At 41.0% G+C, this 12,659-nt stretch overlaps 1 protein-coding gene across 4 annotated transcripts in view; it reads left to right on the top strand.

Annotated features, from left to right (window-relative positions):
- Nucleotides 1-12,659, top strand: part of fgd6 (FYVE, RhoGEF and PH domain containing 6) — a 140,813-nt gene that overhangs the window by 24,867 nt on the left and 103,287 nt on the right. For all 4 annotated transcript variants that reach the window (XR_006315036.1, XM_043713308.1, XM_043713310.1 and 1 more), the window contains exon 3: nt 11,360-11,498. Coding sequence is in view for 3 of the 4 variants with exons in the window: in XM_043713308.1 (XP_043569243.1) it covers nt 11,360-11,498 (139 nt within the window). In the remaining variant the exon portion in view is untranslated. The remainder of the gene's footprint in view (nt 1-11,359; nt 11,499-12,659) is intronic.

Genomic DNA, 12,659 nt, shown 5'->3' on the forward strand with positions numbered 1-12,659 from the left:
CCCCACTCACCTATTGTACTCTATGCTACTTTCTCCCCACCCCCACCCTCCTCTAACATATCTCTCCACGCTTCAGGCTCTCTGCCTTTATTCCTGATGAAGGGCTTTTTGCCTGAAACGTCGATTTCGCTGCTCCTTGGATGCTGCCTGAACTGCTGTGCTCTTCCAGCACCACTAATCCAGAATCTGATTTTCAGCATCTACAGTCATTGTTTTTACCACTGTAGATGTTACCTAGTAGGGTGACAAAACATCTAGAAATGAACCTCCCAGCTCAGTGAGCAAACCTACGTCCAGAACCTGAGCTACAAATCTTTTCAAAGCTCGCAAAGATCTAAAAGTTAAGTTTCTAAATTGGAGGAAATCCAATTTTGACAGTATTAGGTGATAATTTTCAAAAGTTGATTGGGAGCTGATGTTCACAGGTGAAGGTGTGGCTGGAAAATGGGAAGCCTTCAAAAATGAGGTAACAAGATCCCAGAGACAGTATGTTCCTGTTAGGGTGCAAGGAAAGGCTGGTAGGTGTAGGGGATGCTGGATGACTAGAGAAATTGAGGTTTTGGTTAAGAACAAGAAGAAGCATACATCAGGTACAGTCAGGAGGAAGTGAGAACTGCAGATGCTGGAGTACCAGAGTTGAAAAATATGGTGCTGGAAAAACACAGTAGGCCAGGCAGCATCCGAGGAGCAGGAGAATTGGCGTTTCGGGCATAAGCCCTTCTTCAGGTGCAGACAGCAGAGATCAAGTGAATCCTTAGACTGTAAAAGCATCAGGAGTATATGTAATAGGGAAATCAGGAGGATGAAAAGGGTTGAAACTTTATTGCTGGAACAGCACAGCAGGTCAGGCAGCATCCAGGGAACAGGAGATTCGACGTTTCGGGCACAGGCCCTTCTTCAGGAATCATGAAAAGGGGCACATGATAGCTTTGACAAATACGGTTAAAGAGAATAAAGGGATTTTATAAATATATTAAGGACAAAAGGGTAAATTGGGGGAGAATAGGAACAGGAGATGGGAACTGCAGGAGATGGGGGAGATACTAAATGAGTATTTTGCATCAGTGATTACTATGGCGTAGGACATGGAAGATATAGAAATGTGGGGAAATAGATGATGACAGCTTGAAAAATGTCCATAATACAGAAGAGGAGGTGCTGGATATTTTAAAGCACATAAAAGTGGATAAATCACCAGGATCTGATCAATTGAACTCTGGGAAGCGAGGGAAGTGATTGCTGAGCCCCTTGCTGAGATATTTGAATCATCAATAGTCACAAGTAAAGTGCCGGAAGACTGGAGGTTGGCTGAAATGGTACCACAGAAAGGTGGTAAGGAAAAGCCAGGGAATTATAGACTGTAGAGCCTAACATCGGTGGTGGGCAAGTTTTTGGAGGGAATCCTGAGGGACAGGATTTACATGTATTTGGAAAGGCAAGAACTGATTAAGGGCAGTCAACATGGCTTTGTGTGTGGAAAATCATGTCTCACAAACTTGATTGAGTTTTTTTTTGAAGAAGTAATGAAGAGGATTGATGAGGGCAGAGCGATGGACGTGATCTATACGGACTTCAGTAAGGCATTCAACAAGGTTCTTCATGGCAGAGTGGTTAGCAAGGTTGGATCACGTGGAATACAGGGAGAACTAGACATTTGGATACGGAACCGGCTTGAAAGTAAAAGACAGAGGATTGTGTTGGAGGGTTGCTTTTCAGACTGGAGGCCTGTGACCAGTGGTGTGCCACAAGGATCAGTGCTGGCTCCACTGCTTTTCGTCATTTGTATGAATGGCTTGGATGGATGTGAACATAAGAGATATCGATGGTAAGTTTGCAAATGACACCAAAATTGGAGGTGCAGTGGACAGCAAAGATGATTACCCCCGAGTACCACTGGATCTCGATCAGATGGGCCAATGAGCCGAGGAGTGACAGATGAAGATTAATTTAGATAAATGTGAGGTGCTGCATTTTGGGAAAGCAAATCTTAGCAGGACTTATACACTTAATGGTAAGGTCCTAGGGAGTGTTGCTGAACAAAGAGACCTTGGAGTGCAGGTTCATAGCTCCTTGAAAGTGGAGTCGCAGGTAGATAGGATAGTGAAGGATGCATTTGGTGTGCTTTCCTTTATTGTTCAGAGTATTGAGTACAGGAGTTGGGAGGTCATGTTGTGGCTGTATAGGGCATTGGTTCGGCACTGTTGGAATATTGCGAGCAGTTCTGGTCACCTTCCTATCGGAAAGATGTTGTGAAACTTGAAAGGGTTCAGAAAAGTATTACACGGATGTTGCTACGGTTGGAGGATTTGAGCTATAAGGAGAGGCTGAACAGGCTGTGGCTGTTTTCCCTGGAGCGTCGGAGGCTGAGGGGTGACCTATTAGGCAACATTTAAGAGGCATTTGGATGGGTAAATGAATAGGAAGGGTTTGGAGGGATATGGGCCGGACGCTGTCAGGTGGGACTAGATTGGATTGGGTTGGGATATCTGGTCGGCGTGGACAAGTTGGACCAAAGGGTCTGTTTCCATGCTGTACATCTCTTTGACTCTATAACTTAACTGAGGCAAATGGAGGAGACTGGAGTTTGTGGTAAGTCCCAGAGACGAGTCCAGGCAAGGCCAGCATTGGGTGGCGATGTCCTTGGGGACTGGAAACAAGGCATCAAGTTTTGAAACCCAGCATGTTCTGGAGACAGACTTGGCCAGGCAGTTTGAAGGCTGGCACCAACTTGGTGAAAAGACTAAACTTTGAGTGCTTTTTAAAAAGAAAACTTCTTTATTCTTATGCGGAACATTTATTTATAACTTTCTCAAATCTGTAACACATAAATAAGTATTCTGTGCCTAGGTACCCTGTACCTAAAATGATGCCAAAGCAGCGACATTATAGATTTTTCACTGCACTCATTTGGATGCACGTAATAAAGGTTCATTCAATTCAATTCATTTACTCGACCATGTGGAAATTTTCCCAGATATGTCCTGTACGCGCAAAGCAGAGCAAATCCAACCGAGCCAATTGCCAGCTCCTCAGTAAAGTGGTGGAAGGTTTCATGAACAGTGCTATCAAACAGTATTTGCTCAGCAGTAACCTGCTCACAGATGCTCAGTTTGGTTTCTACTAGGCCCACTCAACTCTTGCCTTCATTACCTTGGTTCAAATGCAGACAAAAGAGCTGAATTCCAGAGGTGAGATGAGAGTGACTGCCCTTGACATCAAGGCCATATTTTACTGAATGCGACATCGAGGAGTTCTAGCAAAATGGGAATTGGGTTAAATTCTCTGGCTGGAGTTGTACCTGGTTAAAGGAAGATAATTGTGGTGGTTGGAGGTCAATCATCTCTGCAAGAATTCCTCAAGATAGTGCCCTTGGTCCGACCATCTTTAGCTGCTTCATCAATGACCTTGCCTCCATCATAAAATCAGAATTGGCAATGTTCACCGATGATTGCACAATGTTCAGTAGCATTCACAATTCCTCAGATAATAAAGCAGCCTATGCCCTAGTGTTATGAGATATAGACAGTATTCAGGCTTAGGCCGACAAGTGGTAAGCAACATTCGCACCATACAAATGCCAGGCAAGGACCATTTCCAACAGAGAGAATCTGACCATCGCCCCTTCAGTGGCATTGCCTTCATTGAATTCCCCACTATCAACAGCCAGGAGATTACCATTGACCAGAAACTAAACTGGACTAGTAATATAATAATTGTGGCTATAAGAAGAGGTCTGCAGCTAGGAATCCTGCAGTGGTCACTCACTCCCTGAGTCTCCAAAGCCTCCCCAGCATTTAAAAGGCCCAAGTCAGCAACATCCTGGAATACCTGCACTTGCTTGGATGAGTACTGCTCCAAAAACACTCAAAAAGCTTGACATCATCCAAAATAAAACAGCTTTCTTAGTTGGCATAACAACCACAAACATTCAGTCTCTCCACCACCACTGGCGTGCAGTTGCAGCAGCGTGTATCTACAAGATTCACTGCACAAATTCATCTTCCAAACCTGCAATTACTAGTATCAAAAGGAGAAAGACGGTAAGGAACATGGGAACATCATCATCTCCTAATTCTAATCCAAGACCCTCAACATCCAGCCTTGCAAATCGCCTTACTTCAATGTCTCTGAGTCAAAATCTTCATGGCATTATGGGTACCTACACTAAATGGACTGCACTAGTTCAAGAGGTGCCTTACTGCCACCTTCTCAAGGGTAACTAGGAATAGGTAATAATTGCTGACCTCGCCAGCAACACCCACATCCCATGAGTGAATTTTAGAAATGGTCATTTGTGTTCAAGCATTTGATGTATTCTGATGTTTTCTCATCCTTTTTATGATAATCCTTTTAAGTCTGAATCTCAAGTTATGAATTTGGCAGTTGGTGGGAACAGTCTTAAATTTATGATCCCAGCTCTTGGCAGTACTCCATAAGTCAGATGGCAGAGTAAGACTTGGTTTGCTAGACCATAAGTCATTTTATTTAGTTACCAATTGTTATTACCAATTCTTTCCAAATATACCAGTCACTGAATATATTCATGAGAGGCTGCCAATGTGCTTTTAACAAAAGAACACAAACATTTATTACAATTAATAAAAATGCTAATAACAATATAGCAGTATTCAAAATCAGGTGGTTCACAAGATAAGGTGAAGCTAGATTTTTTTTTAAAAATGTTCTTACCAGCAAGGCTACTATTTGTTGCCCGTCCTTAATTGCCATTGGAATGAGTAGCAGTTATGAACCATTTCAAAGGGCAGTTAAACATCAACCATATTGTGATGTACAGACTATGTAGCCTTGACCAGTTAAGGACTGTAGATTTCTTTTCTAAAGGACATTGGTGAACAATTGATTATGATGTCATGACAAAATTACTGAGGCTACATTTTCAGTTAGCTTTTTAAAATCAATTTATTACATTAAATTCTACCAACTGCTGTGATGGGTTTTGAGCCCTTGACCTGGACTACATCACCATCTGCTTGATGATTAATGTAATAAAGTCAAGTCATTGCCAACAATACATTGGATGCAATCAAGTCATATAGATAAGACTGGAACTGAACAAAGGTGGTTCCATCAAAAAACATTGTAACGATATGTTATGTCAGCGTCTTCCTTTTTAAACTAGTATTGAGTGCAAAAATTCATCACCTCAAAATTTATCATTCAATTTTGGGTCAAGGACTGTGTCTGAAAGACTTGCATTCAAGCCCTTCTTTTCTCTGTTGTCCTTTATGAAATCAAACTGACTATCTCTTTGTGGTTTATCCACTGTGGCTGCATCATGTCATTGGAGGAGTACAGATTGTAGGGCTGAAGGTCATTGTAGCAAACAAAAGGTGTAAAATCACTTAACTGAAAACCAGGATGAAAATTTTAAAATCCAGATGTAAGTTAGGACAGAGCAGCCTTTTGCAGTTGGCAATTGTGAAAAATGAAATTGAAGAATTCAGCTAGGAGAGGACAGAAGTTTCAGGTGGGGCAGTGACAATAGTATGTGGGTTTCAAAAGTTCAGTTTGGGAGTCAGAAAAGACACTGGCATAAACACTGCGACTCAGCCTTTTTTGTGGCCTGATATGGAAGAGTTATTAGAGAGGGCACAAAGTTTACACTGAGAATTAAAAGGCAGTGGTTCCATATTTTAGATGTTTAGCAGGAGAGAGAGCAGAGGAAATCATGGCTCAACTAAGATTGGTTATTAGTAAGCAGTCTGACAATATGGCAGTAGAGGGCTTAAGAGGTCAAGTGAGTGGGCTGGATTTTGTGTTATTGTGCAATTAGACTCCATATTTTTGAATAATAGTGCCAAAGTGAAGAGGAAATTGAGTAATGTGTTTAATACCTTGTGGTGTTTCCAAAAGTAATGGTGCAGAGGCTGGATGAGACTTATGATGCATTATTTCAATAAAACTGGTGTAAATGAATCACTCCCTGGATCTGTGATTTTGCAGTTCGAAATGAAGTCATTGTTGCTTCTTATGACTAAAAGACACTGAGAGCTAGTCTATTAAAGGTATTTGATGAGTGTCCAGAACCCTGAGTTTCACAGGATACACTGAAACAGTAGACATGCAGTGAATTTTATGGCAGTTACATTTTATCAAGGCCTGAACTGACATAATTGTTTGAACTTTATAACACATTTATATAGGGAGGTTTATCTTTGACTTTGATTAGCTGTTTAAAAATTAAAGCACGTGTATGTCATTTAAATTTTACCTACTCTTGAATTGCTTAACTCTGCAATAGTTAATAATAGAGTCCTTCATAACTCTCCTGCTGGTGATGGAATTAATGGTATGCAAATTATTCCAATTTTAAATGACAGTAGGAGGCCTAAGTAAATTTCCTGTTTATTGCTGTGACTGTAGTTAATGAATAGGATGTACATTATTTATAACTCAGGATGGAGATGCTAAACATTAGTTGAGCTATTTTTGCTTTCCTTAGAATTGTTGAATGATGGATAAACATTTTTCACAGAAACTCAAATTCTGTGCAGGATTTAAAACTCATTCACGCATACTTTTCAAGAGCTTCTGATGTAGTGATGATGTCACTGGACTGATGCCCTGGGATACTGGTTTAAATCCCACCTCATGACATTTAAATGTAATTGATTAACAAACGTCTGGAAATGAAGTCTTGCCTTTTTGTGGAAACCATGATCAACTGTTGTAAAAAGAACTCATCTGCTTCATTCGTCCTTTAAGGACGTTGTCCCTATCTGGTCTGCCCTACCTTAGACTCCAGATGCACAGCAATGTACTTGACCTAACTAACCACTCAATTATACTGAGCTACTATTTAAATAGGTCAAAAGGGAATAAAACTGGACAAATCACCTAGCATCACCCTAGGCATTGGAAATAATATCATCATGCTGTAGATCCTGCAAAGTCATCATGATTAACTTCTGGGAACTTGTGCCAAAATTGGGGAGCTATCCTACAGATTTGTCAAGCAATACTCTAATTTAATCATAATATGTTACATCATACTTGCAGCACTATGGCCCAGACATTACCATCATCATCCTTGTGTATGTCCCATCCCCCATAGAACAGACCAAGCAAGCACAATGGTATATCATCAAGAGGGAGTTACCATAGGAGTCCTCAAAACTGATTGACTCTGTACCCCATGAAGTCTCATGGTATCGGTTCAAAACAGGCAAGGAGATCTGTTGATTACCATGTAATACCTTCACTTAATTGATGAATAGGAATTCCTCCATATTAAACCCCAAATGGAAGAAAAATTGAGGACAGAGCCAGAACACCAAATGTTATGGACTTCAATATCCATTATTAAGGGTGGCTCAGTATCATCACCACTGACCAAACTGGCTGAGACTCCAGAAAGCATCTGCAAACTCTACTTATGATTAGGTGGTGAGGAAATCGAAAAGAGGGAGAAAACAGTGAAACTTTTTGATCACCATCAAATACTTTTTCATATGGTTCATCTGTGGAATGAACTGCCACAGGAAATGGTAGATGCAGGTACAGATACAACAATTTAAAAAACATGTGGACAGTTACATAAATAGGAAAGGTTTAGAGAGATACGGACCAAATGCAGTCAAGTGGGATTAGTTTAGTTTGAGAAAGTTGGTCGGCCGGGATGAATTGGACCAAAGAGTCTGTTTCCATGCATGTGACTCTCTGACTTCGTGACTTATTGCAGCAGTATCTATTTGCAGCAGTATTGGTCAGCATGACCACCATACAGCCCTTCTGAAGATGATGACTTGGCTCCATACTAAGGTTACCCTCCATTGTGTTGTGTGGCACAATCGGTTTGATTCAGAACAGATCTAACAAGTCAAAGCTGGGTTTCTATGAGGCATTTTGGATCATTTGGCATAATCAGAATTGTATTCAACATATCCTTCATTATACCATTGCAATCAAACCAGAGGATCAATTCTTTTTCAATGAAAAGAGCACGGTAGGAATATCAGGTATAATGGAAGAATGGATTTCAACCTGCTGAAGCTACAATACAGAACTTGAATGCCAAACAGCAGAAGCAGCATGCAACGGACAAGTGTCAAATGATTCCACAACCAAAGGTCTGCAGTCCTGCCACATCAAATTATAAATGACAGTGGATAATTAAAGAATTAACAAGAGTCATAGAGATGTACAGCACGGAAACAGACTTTTCGGCCCAATTCGTCCATGCCGAACTGATATCTGAACCCATTCTAGTCCCATTTGCCAGCACTTGGCCTATATGCCCCTCAATCCTTCCTATTCATACATCCATCCAGATGCCTTTTAAATATTGTGATTGTACCAGCCTCCATCACTTCCTCTGACAGCTCATTCCATACACCACCCTCTGCATGAAAAAGTTGCCCATTAGGTCACTTATTAATTTTTCCCTTCTCACCCTAAACCTATGCCCTCTATATCTGGACTTCCCCACCCCAGGAAACAGTCCTTGTCCTTGTCCAAGCTGCTAGACTTGGAGGATTTTAGCGACAGGGAGAGGCTGAATAGGCTGGGACTCTTTTCCCTGGAGCATCGGAGGCTGAGGAGTGATCTTATAGAGGTTTATAAAATCATGAGGGGCATGGATGCGGTAAGTAGACATGGTCTTTTCCCTGGTTGTGAGGGAGTACAGAACTAGAGGGCTTAGGTTTAGGGTGAGAGGGGAAAGATATAAAAGGGACCTAAGAGGCAACTTCTTCATGCAGAGGGTGGTGCATGTATGGAATGAGCTGCCAGAGAAAGTGGTGGAGGCTAGTAAAATCATCTGACTCAACATTGGGACACAGACAGACTTAACACATATTGTTAGAAAAAGCTGAGCTATCTGGAGAATGTAATTTAAAAGTTCTGGGATTTACATATCAAAGACCTGAAACCAGCATATCCTATTCTAAAAGATGAAAGATTTAATCTAAAATTGTTTGCTGTGTCACATCTCAATGACACTGGACTCCTTTGGCTATAAATTCTGTGATTATGATCTTATTTTCCACAACCACCTGATGAAGGAACGGTGCTCTGAAAGCTAGTGCTTCCAAATAAACCTGGCAAAAGTGAGAACTGCAGATGCTGGAAATCGGAGTTCAGATTAGAGTGGTGCTGGAAAAGCACAGCTGGTCAGGCAGCATGCTCCTTCAAATAAAACTGTTGGACTATAATCTGGTGTTGTGTGATTTTTAACTTTGTTGCATTTGGACATGAACTGCTTCAGTGTCTGAGGAGTTGCAAATGGTGCTGAGCATGGTGCCATCATCAGCAAACATTCTGACTTCTGACCTTATGATTGAGGAAGCAGGTGATGATGGTTGCACTCAGGACACCATCCTGAGGAACTCCTGTGGAGATGTCTTGGAGCTGAGAAGATTGACCTCCAAGAACCACAAACATTTTCCTATGTGTCAGGTATGACTCTAACCACAGGAGAGTTTGCCCCCGAAACCCAATGATCCAGTTTTGCTCGGGCTCCTTGATGCCACACACTGTCGAATGCAGCCTTGATGTCAAGGCCTGTCATTCACATCGCCTCTGGAATTCAGCTTTTTTGTCCATGTTTGAACTTTATGGTAATATTAGTGAAAACTTGAGCTCCAGAACCAGCCCCGAGATAAGCTGTAGCTGCAAACTTGAATTACCAGCAATGTAGAAAATTATCCAGGTATTTCTCTGTTCACAAAACATCGGACAAATCCAGTTACCATCCCATGGATACTCTTGATCATTCGCAGAGTGTTGGGAAGTGTCATCAACCGTGCTACTGAGAGCACTTTCTGTAACAACGTACTCAATGATAATTAGTTTGGGTTCAGCCAGAGCAAATCAGGCCTTATTACAGCCTTAGTCTAAAAGAGATGAACTCAGTGAATGACTGTCTTGAACAACTGAACATCATTTGACCAAGTGTGGCAATCAGAGACTTTGGCAAAATTGAAATGAGCCATAGTTGGGAAAGAAGCCTCACCACTAGTCCTAGCTAGTACGAAAGAATGTTTGTGGTTGATGGAGTGCAGTCATCTCATTCCCAGAGTGTCACTGTAGGAAGTCCTTCGGGTAGTATCCTTGGCCCAACCTGTTCTTTCATCCATGACCATCCTCCATCGTAAGGTCAGAAGTAGGGATTTTTTCTGATAATTGTACAATGTTCGGGACCATCCCCAACTCCTCAGATACTGAAACAATCCATGTGTAAATGCAGCGGGACCTGAGCAACATTTGCACCACTCAAGTACCTGACAATGACCATCTCCAACAATAGAGAGTCTAATCATCTCCTGTGGCACTTCAGACTACATGCAATCTGACTGCAATTGTCTATAAGTGGTTCCAGTAGGATATTCCATTCCCCACACTTGAATTATTTCAAGGAATGGTATATTTGCCAAGGCCAGATTTTGGCTCATTCTTAATATATAACTGACCACAGATGTTAGTAATCTGTAAAAAAAAAAAATTAAAAAGCTATAAACAATGTGTAGGTTGTACCACCATAATCCAGTTGACTTGGGACTGGGTCTTTGCCAGATTAGAAAATTTACCAGTCACCTGTGCTCAGCCCCCAACCCAGATATAGCAGCTCCAACTGCCAACCCAAGAACAGCAGCCCTGCAATGTTGACCCAAGCACTGTTGCTGGTCTAGACTGTGTCAGATAAGGATGATGCTTACCTGCATATGACTTAACAGTATTCAAATTAGGTGACTGACATTTTATACAAGAAAACATGGATTAAAAGTAGATGAGCTCAAATATTAATAAGTATTTCACAGCACAAATCCCTTGTATATTTTCAGTATAAATGCATTAGGGTGACTGCTGTGCGAAGTGAAGGGGAAAAGAAAATCACATTAATGCACTAGCATGTCTTCCTAAATTATTATAGAACATAATCAGATTACAGTGCTTTTCTTTGCTATTTGATTAGATTAGATTACTTACAGTGTGGAAACAGGCCCTTCGGCCCAACAAGTCCACACCGACCCACCAAAGCGCAACCCACCCAGACCCATTCCCCTACATTTCACCCCTTCACCTAACACTATGGGCAATTTAGCATGGCCAATTCACCTAACCTGCACATGTTTGGACTGTGGGAGGAAACCCACGCAGACACAAGGAGAATGTGCAAACTCCACACAGTCAGTCGCCTGAGGCGGGAATTGAACCCGGGTCTCTGGCACTGTGAGGCAACAGTGCTAACCATACTTGGGAGAGATAAGATGTTTACTCCTAAAACTTTTCTTAGTTCAAAAGAAGTACCACTCTTTCAAATAAAAGGGTTTTGAATTTTAATATTCAACATAAGCTGAAAGCGTAAGACTCTACCCTGTTCTGATTAACTTCTTTGTAGCCCGATACAGGATCAGGATAACCGTTCTTTAGAAATGGACATCAACTCAGATGAAGAAGAAATCATTTTTAGCTCCGATGAAGAAGATACCAGTTCAGATACAAGTAAAGGAGAACTGGATCAGCAAGAGAAGAAGCAGGTACCTTGTTGTCCAGATATGTTTCTTAAGACACCTCTTTTAAAATCTTATTCTAGTAGTTCTGCTGTGGCATTACTCAATAACAGGGATCATCATGTTATATAAAGCAAGCATTTTTTCTCGTCATGGGATTTATTCCATTCAGCCTCTATAAATCAATTTATTAGATGCCTTTCCGTTAACTATGGGTATAAACTTTAATCTCTCACCAGTTTTAAAACTGAATAAATTTTTGTGAGAGCAGGTAAGCATAATTGAGATTAGTATCATTCATTGAACTGCTTAAATAAATTTTATAGCCCTGATTTTACTAGACAAGGTATGTGGATGCTAACAATGTATAATATCTGCAGCAGTTTCGAATCCATGTGGTCAACGAAAAGATTGTTGCATATAGATCCAAATGGATATTTTCTCTGCCTTGGGGGGTGCCAGTTTTTTTGGCATGTTGTGCAGCTGGGACCATTTGTTGTATGTTCACATCAGCAGGTCAGGCAGCATCAAAGGAGAAGGATAATCGACATTTCGGGCATAAGCCCTTCTTCTCCTTCTCCTTTGATGCTGCCTGACCTGCTGCGCTTTTCCAGCAACACATTTTTAAGCTCTGATCCCCAGCATCTGCAGTCCTCACTTTCTCCTAGTTGATTTTAACCTACTGCGAATTCTCTTGCCAGGATGCCTTCCTTGAAGAAGCTCTCCTCCTCCCTCTAGTTAGAAGTTCTTGCAACTTTGACCTTCAAGGGAGCTTCTTAAGTCTCCCTCCCTGCAGCATATTGTGCATTATTGAAAAAAATCTCCATGACTCTATTTATTCATCAATTGACTGCACAAATCATGAAAAGTTCAACTTTTTTTAAAATTTGCAATCAATTTGATATTATTAAAGTAATTTTCCGTATAGTTTTCAACATCATAGGTATTTTGTTTTGACTGCTGCCCAAATAAATGCTTTTCACCAAGTAAAAATCATGTCTTTTGGTTATAATTCTTCTGAGATATCTTATCAAAGATTCTTTTCAAATTGAGTTCTATGACATCAAATGTCTCCTTTTTCAATTATTTTCAAAGAATTCTAATAGACAGTGGTCAGTTCGCTGAGCTGATTGATTTTCTTGCAAATGTTTTGTCTCCCTCCTGGGTGACATCTTCAGTGCTGTGTAG

This window comes from Chiloscyllium plagiosum, chromosome 23 (genome assembly GCF_004010195.1).
Source record: "Chiloscyllium plagiosum isolate BGI_BamShark_2017 chromosome 23, ASM401019v2, whole genome shotgun sequence".
NCBI lineage: Eukaryota > Metazoa > Chordata > Chondrichthyes > Orectolobiformes > Hemiscylliidae > Chiloscyllium > Chiloscyllium plagiosum.